Source organism: Orcinus orca, chromosome X, assembly GCF_937001465.1.
Source record: "Orcinus orca chromosome X, mOrcOrc1.1, whole genome shotgun sequence".
Lineage (NCBI taxonomy): Eukaryota > Metazoa > Chordata > Mammalia > Artiodactyla > Delphinidae > Orcinus > Orcinus orca.
This window is the reverse complement of record NC_064580.1, coordinates 12189078-12216944: the sequence shown is the minus strand read 5'-3', so window position 1 is coordinate 12216944 and position 27867 is coordinate 12189078. Positions and strand designations below refer to the sequence as shown.

Here is a 27867-nt window from a genome sequence, read left to right as displayed (position 1 = left end):
TTACTTTCTGGAACTGAGTTTTGGAGGGACTGCTAAACCAGTATGAGACAGTGTATACTGAATACTAATTGAACTCAGATTCCTGGAAAATTGAGGCTAATGGCTCAATGTACTCAGTGAAAGGGGGAAATACACATAGGCACATTTTGGGGTGCTGGGGCATTTCACAAGCAGAACATTTATCATTACTTGCTTAAGCAATATTTACAAATGCAGAGGGCCGCTCTTACATAAAAAGAGATTATGTAGCCATTATGATTTCTTATTCAGGGTGCTACAAAATGTCCTTCTGTCCCCAATATCCACTCCACACTTCTCTGTCAACCTACCACAGTAGCCAGAATTTTCAGCATCTTCAGTGAGTCCACTGTTCTCTAGGTAACTGTGTCGCTTAAAATAGTAGTGTTATTAGCCATGAAGGTAGATTAAGGCATAGCGAACACCCGTGTGTCTGATTTGATGCACCCTCATACTGCACCTTTATTTCTTATGCATACTCATCGCATATGGCTTTTCTGTAAATTTGCAGGAGCTTAAGTCACTCTTCTATTACTGTAAATGACTTCACTGAGCACGTGAATCGCAATAGCCTCCCCAGTAACTGCTTGACAATACAACGTAAGTTGCATCAGTCTTACTCCAGTTCCTGCAAGCTTCGTGCCTCATAAACAATATGAGGTCAAAAGTACTCGAGGGCTTCTTAGAATTCCTGAGACATGTTTCTGCCTCCACTCATTCCTCTTGTCTCTCAACCCTGAATCTCCTTTCCCCTAATTGATCTGATTATGAAGATCCCCCGTGTCCTCAGAGCTCTAACTCTCAAACTCAGCTTTCCATTCTCTTCTTACTGCATTTGCATCTCCAACAGTGCCGCAGGGTAGCAAACATTTCTGTCTTCACAGAATTCTCCAGCCCGTAAGACCTTTGACAAACCTCTCAGGTCACTTGTTGTCAAGTGAGGAGATTTCTTACCTTTGGCAGAGATGCCCTGGAGCCTGAACTCTGGGTGGTCATCGTTAAGACTGTCGTGATGCCCAGTGCAACTCTGGCAGGGGCTGCATCCATGTTTATCCAAAAAGAGACCCAGGACAAAATGACTATCAACAGACTGGGTATATACATCTGGATCAAGTAATATCCCATCTGGCGTTCCAGGTGAAACTTAACCTCGATGCAGGTAAACTTTCCTGGAAACAGGAAGTGATGATTTAAAATCCAATTTGAATTTATCTTTCCCATTCCAGCCTCCCACTTTATTTTTATTAAAAAGGAGCATTAACGATGGATTTGAAAGATCGCACAAAACGCTGACACTACACACCCAATTCAACTCTTTTCCAACTCAACCCGTAATGGAAATGACAGTGTGAGAACGAGTGATCTAAAGAGTCACTGGACCAAAACCATGTGGCAGATTTAATTTTCAAATCTGTGCTTGTTGCAGCCTGATTATTTAGACAGAGCTTCAGAATTTTCTAGACTATCCATTGGAAAGAAAACATTCATGTTTTGTGGGGGTTATAGTATGTAATATATAGGATATAACATATAACCTACAACATATATGTATAGCATATACTACACAGCATATAATATATAACATATAATATGAAATAGTTGAAACCATTCCTTCCTAAGTAGTAAAGTTCACATGGGGCTCCTAAAGGATTTGGATGATTGTGTATCTAGCTTTGTGTTACCAATAGCAAAAGAAAAATATACATTTGTAGAAACCATGAATATAATCTAGTCACTGTAAAAATGTCATAACCTCCTGGGTAATTGCTTGAGGACATTTAGAATATTCCTAGAATCTGTTTACAGTGTTGCATTGCCTATAAAATAGAGTGCATATAAAGATATTAAAACTTGTAACCTACTATTAAGAGACAGATGTTCCTGCCCCTTCCCACTTTCCTTCCTCTTTAATTGGCTTGGAGTTAGAAACACAGAAGGTAATTCGGCTTAGCTCACACAAATTATGAGGTAGGGTTAGGTTCTTCTTGGCCAGGAAGGACACCTTAGAGTCCGGTTTTAGTTATTTCATAGGAAGCACTGTTGACTTCTGGAACAAGTGTTCATGGACCAGAGCAGTCACTGAACAAACCATCATGTCTCGACTGCCTCTCCTTGATCAGCTGTGTGGCATCACAGACGAGGACGTTCATAGGAAAGGCTATCAACTTTACTCGGCGGGCATAATCTTCCGGGGAACAACAGATGCCCACTTGTTGCTACTACCTCACATTCTCCCCCTGACCCATGTGTCTGTCAGCACCACAGACAATGCATGACTTTAGAGCCAGCTGACTCCCCGCAAGCTGATTTTCATACACGCTGTCTATAGGACTGGAGAGTACAACAGCTGTATTTCTCGGTTTGCAAAGACCTATGTTATTATTTGTGTCTTCCACTAAGGCAGAGAGTGCAAATTGACCCGAGGAGCTAACATCAAGAATGGATGCTGGGAATGGGCGAGAATTCATACACTTCCTGCACCATTTACAAGGTCTCATACACTTTTCCTCAGACTCATTTGATAGTAGATGGTCAGCAAGAGAGCAGCAAAAGATCCCCAAATCTCTTTCCTTCTCTCTCTCTTGGAAAAATTATCTGTTGGGCTCCCTGACCTGTTCGAAAGGATATAGGCATCTTATGTGTTGAGGGCATTTTGACCCAAGCCCAGGACCGTGCCTCATAGCTCCACTTTCTTGGTAAATATGCGGCAATTAAGGTGATGGGATATATACTCCAAGCGGCAGATGGAGCCCACTTGGGTTTAGCAGCTCAAAGGAAACTTACCAGTGTTGTAGTGCTTTGTGCAGTAGCCGAGCTCCTTCTCTTCTTTCAGAATGAACTGAGGCAGTGTCAGTCCTTCAGCAACTTGAACTGGACCATCACTTAACCACTCAAATATCAGGTCATTCATCGTGTACCCAACTGGAGTAAACAAATCATAGTAAAAAATTGAATGAATCTTTCCAAGAAAGCTTGAAAGTCTAGCCACGTAAAGAAACAAACAAGGACATTATCTAAAGCGACATATGCTCGATCAATTCAAGAGCATTTTTAAATAAAAGAGCTGCAGTCATCATGACAACTACATGTCATTGGAGCCAAAGAAATGGAAGACAACAAGCTATTTCTGAATGATTTTTTTTTCTGTGTAATGGGAGAATGGAACTTATAAAGTCCATTTTTCTTCTGCCCGCTCTATCCACTAAATGTTTCTGAAGAACAAACAAGTAAACAAACAAAAATCCTTTGAAGATTGTCTTTACTTTAAAGAGCTGTGTCTGTGGATATCCATTAAGACAATGCAGTTCACGGCACCAGTCAGTATTTCAAATGAAAAACATTCCTTTTTTTTAAAAAAAAAAAGAGAATGGATTTATCACAGGCCTGCTTAAAAGATTTCCATTGCAAACTTGGCCCCTCTCCTAGGGTCTATTAGCTTTGTTTTGAGAAAGTTTATGTTCAAGTCATTATGGTCAATCCTCAGTTACTTTAGCAAGCGGGGAAGGCTATAGGCAGGTAACCTAAGAGGAAGCTGTGGGATATGCAAGTCAAGCATATTCATTTGTGCTGGTGTCTTGCTAAAGGGGCCCACACATCACAATGATTAATATGAAGTAAAACAGATGCTCTGTTATATAAAGTCATATTGTTATATGACTTTTGAACCATCCAGAGTAAGACTGTTACCAGTTTAGTAAACCGAAGTTAGCACTTAGTCTCCAAGCTCCTGCTAACTAGGTCATTATGTCAAGGGCTTCTGGGTTTTTTACACCCCGGAAATGAAGGCTACTCTTTTTTCAGGCATCAGTTCTCCCCCTTCTTCCTTTATTTGTGATATTGGAACTCTAAAAGGAGATTGAGGAGGACAAGGTTATTATGTGAGGTTTTGGCTGGCCAGTAACCTCAGCAAGTTTATTAAGTTTATAGATTCTTATTCTTGTTTACTGCAAGGTAGTGACTCACCAAAGCTACCCAGAAATCAATGGCAAAGCTAATTGGAATCTACTTTCCTCTTTCTTTGGGCCACCTTTTCCATTCAAAGCCAGAAAATAAGAACAAGCAAGGAATCACAAAGGGGACTTCGTGTAAGCATTAATGGTCCACAGAGAGAATGGCCAACCCTATCTCTTCCACATCAGTGCTGCATGAGCCCTTCTTGAGTATCTCCACCAAATACTAGAAGCTTGCCAAACACCCCTATTCTTGTCTGGTCAGCTTCTTGCTGACCACTACAATAATAGTCCTTGTCAGCCACCCGGAAACCCCAGCTGGGGGCAAACAGAAGAGGTAAAGATGTGGGGAAGGAGGACGTGATATGAGGGTAGAAAAGTAAAGAGCAATTCCCACCCTTCACAGTCAAAGTCAGTGGTAAACACATCACTGCTTCTTTCATTTCATTACTTCTAGGTCCTGCAAGGGCCAAGCATATTTACTAATTGGAGTTTTTAAGCCTTGGAGGAGCCTCAGATGACAGCTATGGTTGCTGTTTTATAGAGAAACTAAGTGTTGGGTTGAGTCAGGGGAGAGTTGGGAGCAGTAGAGAAGTCACGAAGAAGGAATCATTATGTAGGAAAAAGTTTTTCTTAACTGTCTTCTCAAGAGAAGGGGCGATAGGGAAAATATGAATACATAAAGCCTATTGTAAACCAGAAATTCTCATTTTATTCCTGACAAATTCTTCAAACAAAGATGCTTCATTATTTTGTTTATTTCTGTAGGAAGTTTCAAGGGAAGTCTACAGTGATTTTAAATGATCAGAAGGAAACCCTGTCACCGCCTCTTTTAATAATAGTTGATATGTCTTTTTACATTTGTTATTTTTCTAAACCAAGAAGTTAAAAGTATTTTCTTGCCCCTGCCTCATTAGATCTCCTAACATCCCTGTAGGTCAGTAGCACTTATTATTCTCTGCATTTTACAAACAGAGGAACTGACAGAGCAAGCCAGAAAACACTTCATGTCTCCTGTCTAAAAATCCCATTACCTGGAGGCATCAGCAACTTACGGCACATGTCAAAGATTTCAGCGGCGTCAGGACCATGACATAAAGGGGACAAAGTAGTAGCGTTTTCCTATTCCCTTCACCAGGCCTTTGGATATCCATTGCCCATCTAAGGGAGATGCCTTTATTCCTTATCATCTCATGCCCCTCATTTTTGTTTCCTCCTCTGGCTAAGGCCCCTGCATCTTGTCCTCAAATCAATTAGCCCTTCCTGCCAAAATTCCTTTGGGGTGAAGGTCTATACAAGCATGAGATAGAAGGAGATACAATTTTCTGACTAGAATGTGATTCATTATAGAGGTTAAATGACTAATAATCTTAATTTTCCCAGGAGACATTTTCATTTCAAAGAAAAGCTTACTAAATCAGGCTCATTTTTTGAGGAAGGGCAAGTTATTTGGCATTTTACCTTGAAACATGGTCTTCTCTCTATTGGATATAAGACATGCACACACATTCACTTTTGCTTGTCCTTCCCTTAAGGACCTCGGGAGTTGTTAAGTAGGTAGAGAATGAGTCTTACGGGTTTTTTCTCCTTAATGACACATTGAAAGAACCAGGTCATTGGTTAAAACAAGCAGGTGGTTATTTCAGTAGTAGTGACTTACAACTCTCCAGCTGCATTGTACACGTCTGGACATCCATTGGAAAATTCTTCAAGTCCATGGGACAGGATAAGGTCAAGGTGAGCCTTAGCAGAGAAAACAAATTTTTAAAACAAGTTTTTAATTTTTGAGGTCTGGTTCTTGAGAAGCAAACCAAAAACACATTTTGCATTAAGCAGAGTGACAGTGATTCAAGTAATGAAGTCTCGGCTCTCACTCAGGACAATGCTTTCTAATTTTCAAATGAACAGTAGTCATTGGTAAAGTTTTAAAATACTGTACAATTTCGCTGTAACCCCTTACTCTCCATTTCCCATCTTCCAGCCTCTGAGTCTCATCTCCCCAGTGGCACTGGTCTCACGCTTATTCTAGAATCGAGAAGAGCACTGAGAAGTAGTGTAACAAGAACCGTGGGCTCTTCTTACACACACTGATGTCCAAAAGGCGTAAAGTTTATACTGCTTTAGAATTGGACAGGTGGGCTTTGCTTCAAGGACAATAAATGATGTGATAAGCATAATTGATTGTGATAAGTATTCGTTCTCCTTCCATCAGGTGGGCAAAAACTTCAATATATTTTCATTTGCTAACTACATGGATAGGTCAGTTGTACATTGTAGCATTCATTCTAGAATTTTGACAAATCTGGAGCAGGTAATCCTTGATCTAAAAAAAACAAAACCATTTGAGGATGGTGGCTTGTATAAATACATAGTCTTCTCCTCTCTGCACCCTGGGGGGACTACTGTGCTCCCCCTTTCCTTAACTTTCCAAGCTCCAGCCAGCTCTGATCAAGTCTTTTATCAGGATATTGATTAAGCCACCACCTCTTTTCTACTATTTCCTTTTTTAGTCCTCAAGGAAATGGTACACATCTCTTGCTCTTCAGTTTTTCTATACCTCAGAGATTCAAGGGAGGAAATTAAGGTTGAGAATCAGCAGACTTGTGTTCCCTTTCAAGTACTGCCTGCAACTGTCTCTGTCCCCAAAGCAAGACCTTAAATTCAATAAACACGCATCCTCACCAAATGATTGGGTAGGATCAAATGATGCTCATTGCCATTTAGCTCTAATGCTAGAATCCATGTTATTCTGAAGTTCACTGCTCCAACTTCTGTTCATTTTCTCTCAAACATCTTTTCTATCCATAGACCCCTCTGACTTTTACACCATTACCTAAACTCTCCCTTTCTGTCATGCTCTCCCCTCCTGGTTCCCTTCTCTTTCCTTTCTCAGCTTCATGTTATACCTTCTATACAAGCCAAGACAAAATTAAAAAAAGAGTGGCCCAGTTACTTTAAAGAAAGAAAAGATTTGGGATTTGAAGTGAGGTTAGACAAAGAATCCATGCTGACAATCTTCAAAATCATCAAAATACAACAGTGACTGGGAAAAGCAAGATACAAAACAGTGCAGTATAATCTCAATTATGTAAATATGTTTTCAATATTGGAAGTAAACACAACACTATATTAAGAGTAGATAGTTCTGGTTGGTGGGATGATTCATATTTTTTTTTTTACTCTGTTCATTCTGCATTATCTATATTGACAAGTGTAGGCTATTCTAAGATGTCCGTCTTTATGTAATTAAACATGCTTTTCTTTAAACAATAGCTGAAGGGTAAAATTATTAAATTATGTTTTATTCAATAATGTTTTGCTATATTATAATTATTAAAATTTTGCCACAAACATACAGTATTTCATTGCTAAATAAATTACCTACCTTCTCTGAGCTATTCTGAGAACACAAATACCATGTTTCTAAAGGAAAAACAATAGTTTTGGGTTCTAAACATCTGAATTAAAATAACATTTTAGACAGGAAAAATAATTTTTGTCAGTTGTGGAGTTCATTTAGAGATAGCAGTATAAATATAGTTAAAGATATTTACATTTCTTCCCAGCATAAAGACTTTTTTTTTGAGATTTTATTTTATTGAGATCAATGCCATGAACTCTTTAAAGTAAGGGAAGAGTAAAAGAATCAAAATGAAAATCTCTAGTAATCAAAAAATTTAAAAAATTTGACACTTTATTAAGGGAGGGGAATCTTAAAAGGATCTGTGGGTTTAAAACTGTTACCAACACAGTAAGAATCTATTTATTCTTTTCTATTTTTTTAAAGAGGAAATACTTACATCAAACAAAAATATGTCCATCATATAAAAATAATCAGAGGGCATGTGTATAGTTTAAGTGAATCAAAACTAGAAAACCTGGAAATTTCATTATGATTTTGAAAAGTTTACTTTTGAGAAATTAGAAAATAATAATAGCAAAAATGAACACAGCTTAAAAACGTGCAACAGGAAATTCAGTTGTATTTTGTTTGCTATTGGAAACAATGCAATTTTAGTATTCTTAATCATAGGTTTGCTGAATACAATTCTTCTGTGAACTTTTCACATTTATTTAGGGGGAAGAGGCTTCAGACATGATATTTCTGCTTTTGTGGCAGATCGAACAATCCTATAGGGACCCAGAATTCTTGGGGTCAAAACTATTAACAGCCATGGAAAACCCCACTGAGAGAAATTCCCAATGAGCATGAAACTCTCTCTGAATTTTGTCTCAGCTGAGAACTCAGTGGGTATTTCCCTTCTTCCTTATTTATTTTTCTAATTTCCTTTCTAGGTAGGTTTTGTATGGGAACTCAATGGGTGCCAATAACAAGGAGGCAAGTTAACAGCTCCCCACTTTGCTAAATCACGTCATCCGCTGAGCAAATGGGAAGCGATTGGAAAGATCTAATCAGTTCTTTCATGGCCAACAGAGCCCATAATTTATGATGTCTAGTGTACCACACATCCGCAGGCCTAAAACTCAGACTTGCCTTTTACTTATTTTTTTCCTTTTCATTGAAGCATATATTAAACACAGTAAAAATACACAAATCTTAAGTTACAGCGTGATACCTTTTTGCATCTATACCCACCTGTTTAACAAGCACCCAGACCAGACTTAGAATATTCCCATCACCCCAGAACATTCCCATGTGCTCTCTTCTCAGTCAAGAACCTTCAAAAGTAACCACCACTGCTTTATTTAAAAGCTATCTTTTAATTTAAAAACATGAGTTTTGGGGAAAGAACGAGACGATATTATTTTGTACAGAGATGCAGAAATTGCACCAAATAATACTGACACATACAACATATACTAAAATGTGAACTATTTTTATCCCCTTTCCTCTGGCTCTCCATCTTTTTTTGGGGGGGTCTCACAGAATTAAGTATTTTTATTGAAAGTCAGATTTTTTGCTAGCAGACACTGCCTACAGCATGTCAGATTTGCTCTCCTCTTCCTCACCATCTAAAATATTAAGGCCATTGCGTGTGAAGGCGGTGAGCTGAGGCCACCCATCTTCCATTTGACTTTTCTTAAAGAACTCATTCCCTGAAGCATTGTCGCGCATCTCCCACTGTCACTGTGGTGACATGCATGCATTCAGGGCGCCCCTGCTCCTGTTTGCACAAGGGAAGGAATAAAGTTCCCTTATAGAGGCCCTACTTCTTTATAGAGAGTAAGAAGGCTGAGTGAACATTTTGATTTTAAAGGCAAAAGGATAAGACAAAGCACAGGAAGTCAGCTTCCACCCAAATCTCCCTCGCCTTCCTTACTACTCTCCTATTCAGTTCACCTTGCCATCAAACCAGCTCTTGGGTTTATACCTTATTTAAAGTTTAAAAGAATGATAGATGCAGACATTGTAAACTGAGTTAATGTTATACTTTTTAAAATCAAATATATTTTTAAATTTACTTATTTCTCTCCTACGCAAGGTTCTTCCCTTATGCAAGAACCACAAAGGCTACAACTCTCTCTTTTTCGCCATCTAAAATAATGCCTTCAATAGATGAGGTATTCAGTAAATATTTGTTGAGCAAATGAATGAATCTTCATCCTCAAGCTCTGTGGGAGAACTTAAGGCTTTTATTCAGCAGAAATGGGAAAGGACAGAGGATTTAGAAGAGAAGAAGGGTCCTCTGAGCCCACGGGGTGTTGCCAAATTCCCAGACTGGCAAAAGAAGCCAGAAAGCTGGCCTGGCCCTTTCTGTAAGTTGCTAGCATTTCTAGTGGGAACTAGAAATAAGGCAAATCAAGCTGAAAGAAAGCCCGGAAGCCCTGTCCACCTGTCCTTGAGCTTTGCTCAGGTAGCTGGGTCCACGGCCAGGACTGTTCTCCTATTGCTAGAAGCATGCGAACTAATCACTTAACTTTATAACGTCATGGCGGACAGGAGGTTCCTTGACTCACAAAGCAACTACTCGTTCATAAGGCACTCAGTATTAGAAGTGGAAGTCCATTCCCAGCAAAAGATTCTTGAGGGAAAAAAAGCCACTTGAAGAGAAAACGAATTTTCAGGTGGAATTACAAATTGTCATTAGGGATCTTCCTGCTTAAAGCAAAGATTGCCAGCATCCTCTTTTGAGAGAGTGAATTCTGACGGTTATAGTAGTCTGTCTTGTTTGGAAAGGAAGGGTAAGGGGATGCTTCTGTGTTTCAGGAAAAGCAAGAGTCTCGGGTATATTGCTGCTGTTCCTCTGTCAGAGACCATGCTTAGCACACTCTGTGTAGCACACTGCAAACCCTAGCAGTATACAGAAATATCAGAGGGGATAGAACCTGTGGTGTTCTTTTAGGATCAGAATACTTAATAAGGAAAGATAAAAATTCAAGTGATGTCGATAGTATTGATAATCATTCTCTGAGCACCTGCTGTAGGTCAGGTGCTGTCATTATTTTGCAGTCATGGAGTACCATCCCACGAGGCACACAGCATTCTCTGTCTTTGAGATAAGCACATTGGAGCTCAGAGAGGTTAAGCCGTTTTCCCAAAGTCACAAAACCAGTAAGCAACCAAAGTTAGATTTGAACCCAACTTTAATTGATGTCAAAGTTTATTTATTATTTTCCACTCTACCACATTTCCTCCTTAGAAAAAGAATCTGTTATCATCCTTTTTTGTCTGTGAAGCTAGCAGAATAGGTTGTAGACCTTTCATTCTTTCTGCAGGCATCCAGGCTTCCCATGACTTTTCCTTTTAAAAACTCCTCCAGCCTCTCCTGGCCACCTCACAGAGGAGAAGCACCATTGACTGGGGATCCAGGGACCTGGGTGGTGGACCAGACTTACAGAGAAAGAGCAATTTGACCTTAACTAAATCTCTGGGCCTCATTCCTCACCCACGACCCCATCCTGCTCAAAATTTCTATGATTCTAAACTGTAAGTGACGGTGACCAGCATGAAGATTTCCTCTTATAGGTGAATTTCCACTCTTGAATATGATGAAAGCCTTAAGTCCAAATAATAATGCTTCTTAAAATTGGAACTTTCTGGTAGTCTGGGTATATAGGTGAGATATTTGTTGCCCCCATAGGGCTTTGTCATCCAACATCCTAGAATGCTATCCACTCTTTCTCCAAGAACATTAGGACAGCCTTACTGTACAATGTAGGTCTGTTGACCCTTTCCTCTCAGGTGTACCTGGAAATCTCTAAACCATGTGACATTCTAATGTCAGGGAGATTTGACAGGATGCATCATGTATCGAACAAGAGTGTCCTCCTAACCTACCTAGACCTTAAATGAAATTATCGTGGAGCAAGTTAGAAGTCAAGTTAAATGTGCATCACTTATTTATTTTTTTTAAAGATTTTTTTGACGGGAACCGTGTTTTAAAGTCTTTATTGAATTTGTTACAATATTGCTTCTGCTCTATATTTTGGTTTTTTGGCCACGAGGCGTGTGGGATCTTAGCTCCCCAACCAGGGATCAAACCTGCACCCCCTACATTAGAAGGCAAAGTCTTAAGCACTGGACCACCAGGAAAGTCCCAGATGTGCATCATTTATACAACTCACACATATGGGGAGAGGGAGGGAAGAGTTAGAGGAGTCATTGGATTAAAAGACCCCACCAGGCTGGTTGTCTGATCAAGATCTCCTTTAGCACCATGGGTTTTGAATTCTGGTGGGCGTAAGTGTCATCCGAAGGGCTTGGTAGGAATGCAGGTTCTCAGGCCCTCCTGAGAAGCAGCTCAGGTAAACTGATGCTGGTCTTGTGGAGCACATTTTAAGAAGCTCTACTTCAGCATGTCCCAAGGGAGGACTTTTATGTACTGTCCCTGTGATGGACTAAAAGGAGAAAAATTTGAAAGGGAAATAGGAAGGGATTGAGAAAGGGGTCTGTGATTTTCCAGTAGCTCTAGCACTCTCTTTGGAAAATATGACTTTCTACTTGAAACCAGGTCCGGCCAATGAGGCCCAAGTAGGCTTCTAAGTGATTGGACCGGGGGTAGTGAGCCGAGGGGGCTTAATCGCGAGCCTCAGTCACCATGGAGTGGCCTGCTGGTAAGGTCAAGGCAGTAATAACAAGGTCAGTTCATTGGCGCCAAGAATATGGTGGGTGTGGCTAGAAAACTGGGAACGCTGCTAAGAGGGCTGGAAGGTACAGCAGAGAGGAACCCAGATGAGATGCTCATTAACACACAAACAAGTGTGCAAAGGTGGACAGTGGAACTCTACTCAGGGCGCTGTCTCTGGTCTCTGACTAGAAAAATCAGCCGCCGAGAACTTTCAAAGGAAATTGGGGTGGTGGCTGCAACATTCACTGCATGGACCCCAACTAAAAGTTTACAAAAGCTCCTGGTACTGAGCAGGGAGGAGGTCAGAGCGCAGAGGAAGACCAGCTCCAGGTCTTTAGTGAGGAGGGATTCGTGTTAAACAGAATTCCACCTGGGCTGTAACCTACTACATCCATTTAGCAATTTTTGGCAAGCATTTATTGAGCATCATACTTAACAGACACTTGATTCAAGTTTCTCTCTTGAAGGAGATCGTAGTTTAACATTACTGAGATATTAATATATATGTGTCTATATGTGTGTGTGTACATACATATATTCTTTCAGTGGAGTCTATCCCAATAGTTCTGCATTTATTGTTCAACTTTTTAAAGTTGTTTTCAAATTCTCATTTAAAGAATCCTTCCAGATTATGTAAATCAGACATAGTTGAACTAAATCAAGTAAAAGGCTTTTCATTACTCCCTTGGGGCCTAAATAAGTGCTCACACTGATCGGGTAGAACAGATAATCTGCCCTTCCAGACCTAGATCCCGAGAGGGCCCTTTGGGTCTGTCAGGGAAGCATGACTTGCAATAATCATTTGATGATCCTGAATCAAATCAAGGTACCCGCGAAAGGATCTTTATCCACAGAGGACAAAAGTAATTGGTCCAAGCTTGGCTAGGCAGGCAAGGCATGAAATGTGGCTGTGCTTTTTTATATAAGTAAAGGTTGAAAATTCTTGGCTGCCAAGTATAATGAGCTAATAGACATTTAGCTAAAGGCTTCCATGACTATTATGATGCAAATCTAGGGAGAGTGTGGTGTCTTAAGTACCGTTAGTCATTTCCTCCTTTGTCTGTATGAGTTGATAGATTTCTCAGGTTCCCTACCCATATCCCTGAGTACAGACTTTGATACTGAGAGTATCAAACAGAAGGATGAACCTAGGTGGATAGCAGGGCTCAGAACCCTGTGGCTAGGACACCAGGGAGAAATCATTTTTTCCATATTGTCTAGGGCTGAAAGTAAACCCCAGGTTGGTCGTAAGCTGTGCAGTTAGACTCTATCCCCTTAGTTAATTCCAAATAAATATTAAAACCTGTTTTTCCATGTTGACCTTGGGATTTTCAGGAGATGAATGGCAACACTGCTGGTTCATCAGCTGTTCTACTCCTGTCCCGTGACTAAAATGCCAGTGGCTGACTAGGAAGGTCCATGTTTACCAAACATTATAAAGGCATGACAGAAAATACCCATATGCATTGAGCACTACTAGCTGGGAAGGACAGAAATACAATATCTGCTCCCATCTGTGCCTGGTCCCTTCAGAAAATGTGCACGCATATGGTGGGCCCATGTTAATTAAGTCCAAATATGGATTGGATTCAACTTGGAGAGCGACTGATAAATCTGCAGCTAAAACTTTTCCAAATGTTTTGATATTTCCTGAACGAAAATGGTTTGAAGGTGGTGAATGGGAGAGGGCTAAATGGAACACCATCAGAAAGAAGAGCTCAAATTATCAAAGAGTCATATAACCAATTCTGCCCACAGTTTAGTTACATTTTAAATTTCAGTCATTTCACAGCTAGTATTTATTTATACAACCAAATATTCATGAAGATAAAATGTTATTAGCCTGCACATGAAAATAATGACAACTGACTTGTCCACAGTCACTCTGTTGCCTCAGTTCACAGCTATTTAATGGTGACACTGAGGTGAAAAAAGAGGGAATAGCACTGTATAGCAGTGTTTTATTTGGGATTATTTTACTTTTGGTGAAAGAGAAAAAGAACAAGTGCTTGTGAACTGCAGATATGGTTTTAAGAAAACCAAAGTAACTTTTCATCTGCTGACAGCTGAGAGCAAAACTGTGTTACTTTGCTGGTATTTTGCTGCACTAAGACTTCTGCTGTGGTAACTGGCGGAGACTTGCTGGCCACTGTTTCTGGTGGCAAAGGTTGGAGAGAGAAAGAACGGAGTCTTGGTCAGATGGTAGGATGGTCCATTCTTGATTAGATAACACTTTGAAACCAAGCACAATTCCTTAGTTGACTCTTAACAAGCAGCTGAAGAGGGGGCCCAAGCCCTTAGCTGAAAAAAGATGCAACTATCACTTGTGCTAGGAGCGATATACCTCCCAAAGGAAGGAAACCCAAGGCACAGAGAGTAGTCATCTGCTTGGGACTCATGGAAGGTGAGTGGAGCCTGAGTGTAACAGGTACTGAGTAAGGAATGTCCGTGTGTACGGATTAGGAAGAATGGGGAGAACTGTCTCGCCACTCCCCTCCCCTTATTCTACAGCCAACCCAGGGTGATTATGACATTCACTGAACATTTATCGGGGACTGAGAAAAACTGCAGATCAAAGAAAAATTAAGTGACTTCTCATGGTCACTTAGTAAGACTGGATTTGAACCCAAGTCCTCCTGAACTTCAGAACTGACATCTGCCCCACCCCCTTAGTGTTGTCTTTAATCTCTTAACTCACTTGTTGCTTTCTTTCATCTAACTATTCATATTTAGCAAAATATCCCCACTAAAACGAAACATCGAATAAACATTTGTTCTGTTGTCCTTGGAAAGGGATGATCAATCCCATATGGGACGGCCTTGCTCTGAGTGTGTGTCACGTTGTAGAACTTCACATAATTATATATGTCCTTAATTGTCTTTCAATGACTGTACGGTGATAAATGTTGTATCAGATGTTGGTTTGTAATTTTAAATGCCACGAGCAAGGATAGACTTATTGGAAAGACTGTTGAGCTTTGAGGATAGACGATTTTTTCCCATTTTAAAACGGAGTGTCTTTCCTTTGAATTATGTGCTGTGAGAATGCACTAAAGTAATTCATGCGTTTCATAAGAGCCATGGTGATATTATTTGTGTTTATTTGGGGATTAATGCCATCCAGGGAGCCTTTGAAAAGCAGCACTGTGGACCAGGCAGAAGCCCACGTCAACATAAGTTGAGCAGGTTCACCAGGACCTCTGAATTTCCTTTGGCTTCCTGCCACAGGAAAAGTCAGGTGATTAATAATGGCAGACTAGCCCTCGAACTCTGTTGGCTCCAAGCTACCAGGTGATTTCCTTTAGTCTTATATATCCAGTTAATAATTATCCTAGCCAACCATCTTTTATAGTTGTCTGAAAGTATATAAACCCATAATTCATGAACACATTCTAAAATAATATCTCATGGGTGCTCCTGCTGGTTGAATCAGAGGGTAGAAATGATCTAATTTGCTATTGGGAAATTTCTCAATAGGGAGCTCAGTGTTAAGTATTTGTCACGGTGTAAACTATATGTTGAGTATAAGGCTGCCTCTTAAACAACAGGTAGTCCAACCTTCCCTACCCCACTCCAAAATCAGTTCCTCTCCTCAGATGTTCAGTTTGGGAGGAAACGGTTCAAAGATCCCAAAGTAGTTTGAGATAGGCACCTTACAATTCAGAATCCCCTCTTGCTGGCTCCCAAACCCTAAGGGACATGAAGGACCCACTCTTATTTCCTCATCCAGAAGGAATTTTGCGGTTTGGGAAAGAGGAGATCATTTTGAGACTTATTAGAGACTTATGACGGAGCTAGAAGGAGCCTCAGACTTGATCTCATCTCCTGGTTCAATCTCATTTTATAGTAAGGAAACCGAAACTCAGAATAATAAACTGATGGCGTTAGAGAGGCTGATCTTTGAGCCTAGGGGATACAGTAAATGATGGAAGGAGGTGTGGCTCTCCTGATGCCCTAAGCTACCTTCTTGGTATTCTGTTCTTTGCGCCATCACCTTCAGAGCAAACTCTAATGAATGTTAATGCAGTGGAAAGTCACCTCCAAATGGAGAAAAACCTACTGGTTGCTATTGCTAGTCCAATCAGGCAAACAGTCAAGGAAAAGTGGTCATGCCACCTGCCATGTATTTCATTGCATAACCCCCTTTTTTTCCTTCAGACAAGGGTAAAATCCTTACTCTGTTGTGTTTGAACCAGTATTATGCCCTTGAGTGTATGTGTCTTTCTGAACCCAATCAGGAGCTCAGCAGAGCTTTCCAGCACTTTAAGAGTCTGTCATGTACAGAACACACTTTCTAGACTTTAATGCTTCTACCTTCAGACGCATCTTTTTTGAGGACCACTGTCCAAAAGTGCCCCCTCTGCACCACTTAGCTCAGCTCCTGCTGAAGCCACCGGCATATATGCATGCCAGCACCTCCCACCCTCCCAACCTTGCTTGCCCTAGGAAGAAGGGAATCGTGGTTTCCATGGCATTTTCCAGCACTTCTCTGAAGCCTCATTGCTTAATTCTGATGTGGGCGCTTACGTTACAGTCATTAATTACTGCATTAAGTCAAGTCCCAAAACTAATGAGGATTTGGACACAGATTTGGAAGATGAGAATGTAATTTTGCCTGGATTATAGGATATAAAGATAAACATGATCCAAATATGCACAGAGAGAAGAAATCACAGCTTTGCATAGCTGACTTCTAATAGAAAATATGGGCTTACATGTCTCATCACAACTGAGAGTAAGATAATCAAAGTATCAGCATTGGTAACATTTAGGCAGGTCTTAGTTCACTGTGCATTCTGTTTTCAGCTCTGACATCTAAATAAAGAATGTTCTTTTTTCCTATGCCATAAAAATCATTCTATAGCCAAAGTTAGAATCTTTGAAGTTCTTGCATCAGGCTGTAGGATGAGTCAAGGGTGGGAGGCTTTGTCAGAAAAGTTGGCCTTTTATGTGTGCGGATGGAGTTGGTCATTAGGATTATTTGGGGAGCTCTGTTGGATGTCTGTCTAGAAATCTACACCCCACCTACTCTCAGTGGTGCCTGTAATCTATCATCAGAGGTAGAAGGCATGTCAATCCCCAAGAGTTCTCTATGACAACTCAGATACTACTGGGATGGTGGAACACTGAATCATCAACACCTGCAATTATGAACTGAATCAAAAGGAATTAACAAGTAAATCACCTCTAACACCATAAAGGAATAAGTTTCAGGTCAGATAAAGTTTGATGATGAGGGGCTCAGATGTCTTGATGATGCGGGGTGCTGTTGTAGAGGATCAATCCCATAACTATTTATTGTTTGGAGAACTCTGTGCAGTTGGCAGGTAGCATAGGGCCCCTAGGTACCTGGTCAGTAAAATAAAAGACACTGAAGGCAAACAATAATGTCTGGAGATCGTGGGGATCTATCCTGGTCAGTTTACTCTTCATCTTAGAGACTGGGACAGAAAGCACAATCATGAAATTACAAGAAGATACCAAGGGCCCTAGAGTACAGGGCAATGCCACTTTGGACTGTCTATGCATATAGCATATAGTGTATTCTACTAAAGTTAACCAAATCATCTCTTTTTGAAAGCTGAGGAAATAGAGGTTCAGGGAGAGAACAAATTTTCCCTAGGTCACACAGCTAGTTCTGAGGCCAGAGACCCTAGCCCAAGGGTGTTTGACTCTAAAACCGCAGTCTAGGGCTTCCCTGGTGGCGCAGTGGTTGAGAGGCCGCCTGCCGATGCAGGGGACACGGGTTCGTGCCCTGGTCCGGGAAGATCCCACATGCCGCGGAGCCGCTGGGCCCGTGAGCCATGGCCACTGAGCCTGCGCGTCCGGAGCCTGTGCTCCGCAACGGGAGAGGCCACAGCAGTGAGGGGCCCGCGTACCGCAAAAAAAATAAATTAATTAATTAAAAAAAAAGTAAAACCCCAGTCTACTATAGTATCAGAAGGAACCAGGATAACATTCAACATCATAAGGTTCAGAGTAGGCGCTCTGAACCATACAGCGAACTGAAAACTGCAAGATGAAGAACATCTTGGTGCTGATTTTACACACTGTAAAATTAAACCAGCAGCATAGTTTTGGTGACTAAACATATGTCCACTAACTCTGGTGGGATGAAAATGTATTTCATTTTCAAAAATGAAACAAAAACAGTGAGGTAATCCCTCCATCCTTCTAAAAATGGTAGCCATTTGTTTATCATGTTAACAAATGTGGGAAAAAGTGACTGATTTAAGTTGTAGCAAATATGATTTAAGTTATATAAGGAGGAGTTTCTGCACAATGTTCGAGTAACTTATTATAAGATCCAAGGAGAGAATATAAAATCTCCTTCTCTGAAGGTCTTTAAAAATAGAATAAGTTCTCAACAGGTTGTCTGAAGGTAAGGAGTTGACTTAATAACTTTAATGGGTCTTTTCAGCCCTTTGATCCCTGGGATAGTAAAAGTTTTCAGAAAGTAGATATGCTATATAAGCTATACATGCTGTATAAAACTATCAAATGAGCTTCCTATTTGAAGGTCAATTGTGGCATCTTGAATTTAAAGTCTTTTTAGACATTTGCGAAATTTTAAGATACTTTATATTCTCATCTTAAATCTTACCTTCTTCCTCCACTAGTCCTTTGAAAACTGAGTCCCCAAAAGGTTGGTTCGAAAATGACATGTGTTTGGTATTGTATTTGTTTGTGTCTTTGGATTTGAGTTGGAGTAAATGAAGAATTAATGTGGGGTAGGAGATGATAGCTCTGAAATAGAAGGCAAGAGCTTTGATTCTTGTCCTAGCTTTCCTATTTATGGGCTCCATTATTTTAGCTCATTTAACTTTTTAAAGAAGTCACTTCCTCATCAGTAAAACAAGGATATTTTGCCCTGTAATACCTTCAATTAAAAAAAAAATCTTATGCTTCTATAAAAGTCAGAGTTTTGGCGGAGAAGTCTCAGAAGCAGTGGGAAGTAAGGGAAGAAAACAAATATTAGCAAAGACATTGTGGACATATGAGACCAGCTGCTTCTCTTTAAAAATGCTTACCCTCGAGCTTCCCTGGTGGCGCAGTGGTTGAGAGTCCGCCTGCCGATGCAGGGGACGCGGGTTCGTACCCCTGTCCGGGAGGATCCCACGTGCCGCGGAGCGGCTGGGCCCGTGAGCCATGGCTGCTGAGCCTGCGCGTCCGGAGCCTGTGCTCCACAACGGGAGAGGCCACAACAGTGAGAGGCCCGCGTACCGCAAAAAACAAAAAACAAAATAAAAAAAAAAACCCAAAAAAACAAAAATGCTCACCCTCTCCTTTTCTCTTTCATATTGCATACCATAGGTCATGATGCCCTGACTTCTACTACAATTCATTATATTCAATTCAGTAAATATTGTTTGAGCACTAATATGTATTATACCCAAGGCTCACCTCGTTATTCCACTGTGGATTCAGGCCTTTTAAAGTAATATGAATTTAGAATTTGACTGTCTCTGAAGAGGGTATACAAAGCAAGATGTGTGTCCTTGTCTACACTTTGGTCAAAAATGGTTAATACTTAATGGGGTGGGTCAACGAAAAACATGAAAACAGAGTAAGATCAAACATATGACGGAAGTGAATAATTAAAAAAGTAATCAGAGGATAAGTGGGCAGAAATAGATTTGACATCTTCATCATCAGAGACTATGTCCTGCATCACTGGATAGAAATTTTCTAACACTGAGCTAAGACCTTTGGTTCCTATTTAAAAGATTTGTTTAAATTTTACTCAGGTGCCTCAGGTGTTTGAATCTGCAGGACGTGTATGGATTTCCGGTCTATTGTCACTCCCTTTTTAAAATCTTGGTCTTCTGGCAAACAGATATATTACCTCTTGGGGAGTGTGACCTTGCTTGTTATGAAGTCAGTGGGCTGCAGAGTTCTCTGTGTTCTGTTTGGCCATCAAAGCCTTGGGCTTTGGTTTCCATGCAGAGTTAATTCTACCTCTGCTCCTACAGAGCTAAGAAAGCACAGAACTTTTCCTGGCTGAAACGCTACCATCCATTTGCTTTAGGTTTTAGGAAAATTCACATACAAAACATAACCATAGAACATTATTTTTCTAGCGTGGCCCAGTGTTGAAGTAATTATTAAAATGTGTCAGGTGGAGGCAATTCATGAGTTTATCTTTGGTACTTCCGTTGTATGCCTCCCTTCTATCTTTCTTAACTCTCTTCGTCCTATCTGATTTTTCCTCTCAGGCATCCAACATGCTCGCTGTCACTATTCTTCACAGACATTAAACCTGCTATCAGAAAGAAAATTTCGTATCAGCTCTTTATGGCTTAGTATGAATTGAGGATAGCGTTTTCCCTCTCCTGGGGGTATTTGCATTGTGAACCTTAGAGTTGAGGGAAAGTCCTTCCTAATGGAATGTCAGCAAGGACTTTCCAGCACCTTTAAGACACCAAAAACTGTACTTTAAACTTGAGTTGGACCTGCAGCTGGGCCTATATTAGCACTAATTCCTCCTTATCCTCTAGTTAAATTGAGTCCAGTGACTCAAGTAAACAGGAGTGTGGGTGCCGACCCCAAAATTCTAACAATATTTGAGTCACAGAATTCGTTTGCAAAGTTAGAGCCACTTTTCTTTTCCTTGTTCCCTATTTATTCCTACTACTCAATTTATCTTATGTCTGCCTGCCTTGTTAGACTGGAGCCCTTCCAGGACAGAGACCACATTTTACTCACCTCTGGATCTCTAGGCCCAGCACCGTGTCTGGCTCATTGAAAACCCTTCCAGGCAAGTAATTAGATTCCTGCAATTCAAATCTGCCAGGAGCTGTATTTCCCTAAAATGGCATGCCCAGTTCTCCTGCACCAGGGGTCTTTCCCCTGATTTCATAGAATACCCACAGTGAAGGAAAAGTCTAAACCACCCTGCCACAGGACAAACCCTACCCAACCCAAAACAATTGTGGGGTATTTCAGAGCCTACTGGGAACCAGAGATAGAAGAATTGCCTCTGGATCGAGTCTCGGGGACATTCTATTCTTCATGGTTCTAGAATGGAAGGGCCTTTATAGAACAGAAGGAAAAAAAAAAAACCCTGGTTTTATTTCGGCAGTGCATGATGCCAGGTATTTACTAGAGCAACTGCCACCCAAGGCCCAGAGGGTTAGCTGGAGCAGCTGATACCCTGTGCTGCTTTTTATAACTCTCCTTCCCAGCACCATGCTCTATATATGTCCCATTTCATCAGGTCACATCAACTTAGGTTGTGCCCAATACTGCATCTTACACCAAATGCATCACCATGTGGAATATTCTGTGTTTCCTTAAAAATTTTTATAAAAATAAATGTAAAGTTTCTTAAAAATAAAGTGGGGGAAGTTTCCCTGGTTCTTTGTGGAAGCGGTGACTTTGCCACTTTTTACAAATGAGCAGCCTCTTTCCTTCCAAAAGACATTGCAGCTATCTGCCACCAGCAAGCTGTGAAATTACTAGGTTAAGAATGGAATCTACAGTACAGACCTAAATTGTATATAGAGTTGTGAAATGCAGTTTTGGTGGTGGTGAGTCTGCAAACTTGTGAAAATCATTTGCAAAGACACTAGCTGCCTCTTTTTTTGTTGTTGGTAATAAGATTGGAGAGAAAGGGGGAATTCTCTAAAGAATCTTTAACATGTCAATATTTATTCAATGTATTCGATTTCTCTCATATACAATACACTGTCTTGGCCCTTTGGGAGGGGTTACAAAAGATGAAAAATCCGAATATCTTGGCTTTAAAGAGCTTATTATTTAGAAAGAATGTTAACTTAAAAATGCAAACAGCCATCATTTCATTTATTGAGAACATACTCTGTGTCATGAACTGTGGCAAGTATTTTTATTTACTCTATATCAGGGGTTGGCAAACTATGGCCAAAGAGCTAAATCTAGTCCACCACCTGTTTTTGTAAATAAAGTTTTATTGAAACATGGCCACACCTAATTGTTTGAGTATTGTTTATGGCTGTTTTGTGCTATAATGGCAGAGTTGAGTAGCTCTGAGAGAGTTGAGACAGTCTGACTGGCAAAGCTAAAATACTTTCCATCTGCCCTTTACAGAAAATATTTGCTGACCTCTGCTGTATATAATTCATTCTCACAAGAATACTCTGAGTTAAATATGGTGTTTCCCATTTTCCAATTAAGGTAACTGAAGGTTATAGCTTATGTAACTTAGTAAGTGGCAAAGCTTCAGTTTAATTCTAGGTTTGTCTGATTCCAAAAGTCTATGCTCTTATGCTATATTTGTGTACAGAAGTAGCCAAAATATGGGATAGGAAGAAGTCAGAGACTTACAGATTCACAGAGAAACTATTATGAGAGTTCCTAAAAGGGAGTGATTATTTTGATTGTAGGGTGATATTCTGGAGAATATTCTGGAGAAGATCATATTTGAATAAAAAAGCAAAAATGCATCTGAGAAATTTTCTATCCCAAGCTCAAGCCCAAGAAATGTTAACAGATCAAGATCACATGTTTAGTTAGAAGTAGATCTGGGATTAGAACCAGTTTTCCATTCACTGAGCTCGAAGTATGCTGTCAGTGACGATACTGAGCCATTGAATCTTTGTGTGTGTGTGTGTGTGTGTGTGTGTGTGTGTGTGTGTGTGTGTTTAAATGCTATAGAATGGCATAATTATTTGAAATGAGAATTTGTATGTTATGCTCAGTGGTAATTGAACTAAAGGGCCTGCACTTCCTTTATTGAACCAATCAAAAACATATTTATGGGGCTTCCCTGGTGGCGCAGTGATTGAGAATCTGCCTGCCAATGCAAGGGACACAGGTTCGGGACGATCCCATATGCCATGGAGCAACTAAGCCCGTGAGCCACAACTACTGAGCCTGCGCTCTAGAGCCCGCAAGCCACAACTACTGAGCCTGCACACCTAGAGCCCGTGCTTTGCAACAAGAGAAGCCACCGCAATGAGAAGTCCGCACACTGCAAAGAAGAGTACCCCTGGCTCACTGCAACTAGAGAAAGCCCGTGCACAGCACCGAAGACCCAACGCAGCCAAAAATAAATAAATAAAATAAACAAATAAATAAAAACATATTTGTGCAGATATTTATATGATACCATCACCTACCCACCATCCAACCAAATATATTTTGGTTATGGAGAATTACACTTCTGAGACCATGGGAACCACTGGCACTCTCACCAACTTTAAGTTTAAATAATAAACAAGAGACCACAAAGGATAATATTTATATACATCTTGCCCTGCAGAATCATGCAGCTCTAGGTCAGGAGAAAAATGGAGAAGGGAGCAGCGGGCAGCCGAAGGAAGCTTACCTGATACTGTAGAGCACTTTGCCATTTTTTGAAATGCGAAGCAACTTGTTGTCGGTGGTGACATCATGGAAGTTGGCCCCCTTCTCATTGGCAAAGAACAAATCTGGTTTCCAAATGGAGTCCAGCATCGATGGGTCCAAGTCCAGAGAATCATCAGGGTACTCGCTATAAGCCAGCCGTGAATCATTCCACTGTTGTCTCAGAAAAATATTCACTCGGTAGTCCTACAGAAACGCCATGCGTAAGCGTTACTTCTTGCCCACTCTGGCATATTTTCCCCTCACTCTTCTGCCTGATTCGATGCATGCAGTGTTGGTATCTGAGTAAACCCAGCTGTGTATATCTTGGTCAAAATAAACCACTCAATTCTATTAGGAGTGGGAACAGAGACGAGAAGGAAAGAAGACTTGACCAAAGCAGAACACTAATGGAACAAGTTGAGCTGGTTGAATTTTTGTTTCACTTAATCGTTCTGGGAGGAAATAATACTAACTCAATCTGATTTTGCTGTAGAAAAAGGTAATGATAAGTACAGGAGTCAGTCTGTGATAGCAGATTGTCAAATAAAACCTATTCATTTTCCAAATCAGAAATGACATGATCTCTATTTTCAATCTGCTCAGATGCTCTGGGCAGAAGAAAACCCACTCTGTAATTTTGGTAGTAGAAATCTTATCATAAAACTCTGACATGATGGGCCAATATTTTTTAAATTCATCAACATAAATATTAAGATGGTTCATGTTGACAAGATAATTCCCTTACAGCTACTTACTTTTGAAATTCTTAAATATTTTATCATTTCTCTGAATGGGTTGTATCTACAGTAGTCAACTGGAGATTTCAAAACAGAAATCTTTTTCATGTTTTCCTAATCTGAGCACCTTTTGATAAAGGTGTTCCTCCCTGTGGGAGCCTCAGGTACACCCTGTCATTCCCACTTGGCATGGGAATTTTCTTCTGTGCTAATGAATCAGCTTGAGACAGTAACTTCTCTTCAGAGGATTTCTACTCAAAGGTCTTTAGGTTCATGGAAACTGTTGCTTCGCTTGACAGAGCAGACCCAATAAAGGCTTCAACAGTATTCCCTAGTCAAGCAGGACTATGGTTCAGAGCTAACAGTGGTCCACATCTGCCACTGTGGTCATTTAGGGTGATATATACTCATCCCATTTTACTCTCTTTCCTTTACCTTTTTCACCTTCATTTGCTTTGTTTCCACATCTTTGTTTGGGCACCTGGATTTTGAGTCATTGTTTACTTTTCTCTAACAGTGACCAACATGTCCTTGGTTTGCCTGAGAACTTTCCCATTTTAGCCTCAGGTAAAAATGAAATTTTCAGGGAACCCACTCAGTCCTAGGCAAAACTCAGATGGTTGGTTACTCTATAAGGTACAATGGAGACCACCTCGGCTTGGTCGGTTTTGGTTAATCCCTTTAGAGCCAAAAGAAAATCTGTAAGTAAGTTATAAAGATCAGGGTGTATGGAAGAGAGCTTCAAATCTAGTTCCTTCTGCTTATTACTAAACTCTCCAAATTCCCATGACTTTCCCCCCCAAATACAGCCATCCTGATGATCAGGCTGGTAGAGTATTTTGGAAGTGGCAGTTCTTAGAACGAGTGCCCACTGTGGGTTTAAAGAATGCTAATAATCAAGTAGTTACTAACGTCTGAAAATCAGTCATCAGAACCCAGCTTATTAGGAAAAGCTGAAATATTAAAAGAAATAACTGTACGTTTCCTTGTTGTACAACATAAGGACTTTCTGACTTGGAAAATTTTATCAGCTGACTTTTATTTGGGATTATACCAGCCTCGCACAGCAAATTCCCAGACCTAAGAGGGTGCTGTTGTGAGGCCAGCCAGGCTTCCATCCCATTCTGTTTGCTCACTGGCTGCCCCCTCCTTCCATGAGTGAGCCAAGAGGATGGCAGAACCTCAAAAGTTCTCCCCATCACATATTTTGCATTTTGGGGATTGTCCAAAGGGACCAGAGGGTAGTAACTGGAAAGAGATTATCAGTTCAGTGTTTCATTGGCAACAGGAGTGACTGGAACCTTTGGAGTTTTGTGTGAGTAAAGAGTGGGAATGTGTGATTTGTAGAAAATCAAAACAGGGGCTATTGAAAATATAATAATCCAATTTGCGTATAAATAGGCACTGGATAGATCAACTGTGAGATTTTCTTAAGGTTTCCTGAAGGAAAAAAATGCAGTGTCTTCACTGTGTGACATCTACCCCTTTTATTTCCCTTAGGGTGGGAACCAATTATCCTTCATAAAATTTTGCGTGTGGGGGTCTATGAGCTTGTTTCAGTAGGAAAGAAGAGGACGTCATCTCTTAGCCAATTCTGGAGGTAGAAAAACTCTAAGTACAAGAAGTAATGACAGCTGGAAATAACAGAGGTGAATGGGTTAAATTTCTTAGGCCATTGGGAGGCCATTGAGGCCCCCCACCCAGGAAGGAAACATAGAATGGGAGAGGCCATGAGACGCCAGATAGCGAGCACTGGGCGGCAGAATCACCAGGACAACATCATTGCAGTCCTCCTTTGAACATGAAAATGATTTAAAGATGCATTTTGAGAGACTTTAGAGAATATTACATTGGTGACATACAATATGAAAACATTGACCTTTTTAAAAAAAAAACTCAATATAAAATTTCCCAGCTAATGTATTAATACATCTTTTTAAAAAGTCTTTCCCACAAGTATTCTTCTCCAGTGTTTCCTGCTTTTCTATTTTGAATTTTATCTATTTAAAATAATAAAATAGGTTCTCCCAATATCAGAACTTTAAAAAGAGCACTGAATCTATCTTATCACAATAGAACCATTAAATTAAGTTCTCCCAATATCAGAACTTTAAAAAGAGCACTGAATCTATCTTATCACAATAGAACCATTAAATATCTAACAGTTAATTTAAAATAAATTAATTAGCCTATTCATAAGCAAGAATAAGTGGAAAAGTTAGAGGAGAAAATACATTTTACTCCACAATGACAGGAATTATATGAAACAAGACTTTTATTAGATATTTTGGGAGTGTTTGTTCTTTATAATGTATAGGAATTAAAATTTTCCATAATTTTTTTCATGATGCTATACATTATTCCAAAATAAATGGCAACCCTTAAAACCTTTAAGAATAGAAAAGGACGCCCAAGGATATAGAGAAGTAGATAGCCAAAGAAAAGATTTTCCGGGGCTGTGCCTCTGTAATTCTTTCAGTTCACTATCATTTTCAATGTAGGGTACAAATTTGATGCATGATTTATCTGTGCATCACCTCTGTTTATTTACAGATAGGTTTATTCTCTCAAGATATTCCAAACCACAGGAGATAGTTATATTGCTCTGTAGCCTTTCTTTGTCTTTATTTTTGCTTCTAGGTTTAATGAAATATTAAAGAAGTAAATATTAAGAGACATGCTTAAGTGTAGACTGAATTTTCTTTTATACTGCCTTCTCTCTCCAGAGACAGATTCTACTTCAAATAAATGACGTATTTCCTTGTATTAAAATTTGTTTTCCTATGATTGACTCTCTGGGTACTAGATTAGGTAATAGAAAAATTCAAATTAAAAAGTGTGTGTGTATGTATATATATTATATATATATGTGTATATATATGTGTATGTGTGCACATGTGTATGTGTGTAAATACACACACATATCTTTTATTTTTTCAAAAGCTATGTGTAAGTCATAGAATCTTTATTATATTCTTAGCACAGTTAATACAAGTACCTATATTCCATACTGTTATTTCATATCAAATTTAGAATTTCTAAAGTTTTACTTTTCTTGGTACCTTCTAATTCTATGCCCATTGCCACAAAGATTGTTTCCTTAAATTGAATTATTTTGTTACTATTATATTTAGTGTAGCATTTGTACATAGAGATTGCCACTCTGTCTCATAAATATTGTTATTAAACTTTACTGCTCTCTTTTTATTTTTATAGGTATATATTTTTCAATCCAGTTATGTTATAAAGTTATTATAGACAAAGATATGCTTTGTGGATTTCCCACAGACCTATATGGCACTTCAGTTTTAACTTCTAGCTACACTGCAGTGAAGTTTTCATCATCTTGAGTCTGTGCTAGCTTTGAATATGGGAAGTTAGCTTTGAATTTGAAATTATGGGAGGGAGGGCAGTTGCTTTATGATGAATCCAGGTTTTAACATTGTATTGTTAATTTAGAGACCAAGGACACCTTATATCTCAGATTAACAAAATGTTAGGTAGATTCTTGGTTCTCCCTTAAAAATTCAGAAATAAGGAATGTAGCTACCTGCTATTCCTGGTAAGTTAGCATCTCCTTATGAGTTGCTTATGCACCTATAGAATGAAAGGTCTGTAATGTCATTCCAGCAGTTACAGCGTAGCCTGCATTCTCCTAAGGGACTGTCTACACCTTATCCAGTTCTTTAGGAAAGTGATTTCAGATCGGAGATAAAACAACTCTTCACCCTGTAGCAGTAACCAGCAGAGCATGTGGAATTTGGGGAAGAGTTTGGGGAGCTGGAATCATATTCTGGAGATGCT

At 39.8% G+C, this 27867-nt stretch overlaps 1 protein-coding gene across 1 annotated transcript in view; it reads right to left on the bottom strand.

The window, feature by feature from the left end:
• The window catches only part of GLRA2 (glycine receptor alpha 2), a 199333-nt gene that overhangs the window by 124698 nt on the left and 46768 nt on the right, over nt 1-27867 (bottom strand). Inside the window, exons 4-7 of the mRNA XM_049704454.1 lie at nt 23307-23530; nt 5629-5711; nt 2803-2940; nt 973-1187 (exon numbers count right to left, since the gene is read on the bottom strand). Of these exons, the coding sequence (XP_049560411.1) occupies nt 973-1187; nt 2803-2940; nt 5629-5711; nt 23307-23530 (660 nt within the window). The remainder of the gene's footprint in view (nt 1-972; nt 1188-2802; nt 2941-5628; nt 5712-23306; nt 23531-27867) is intronic.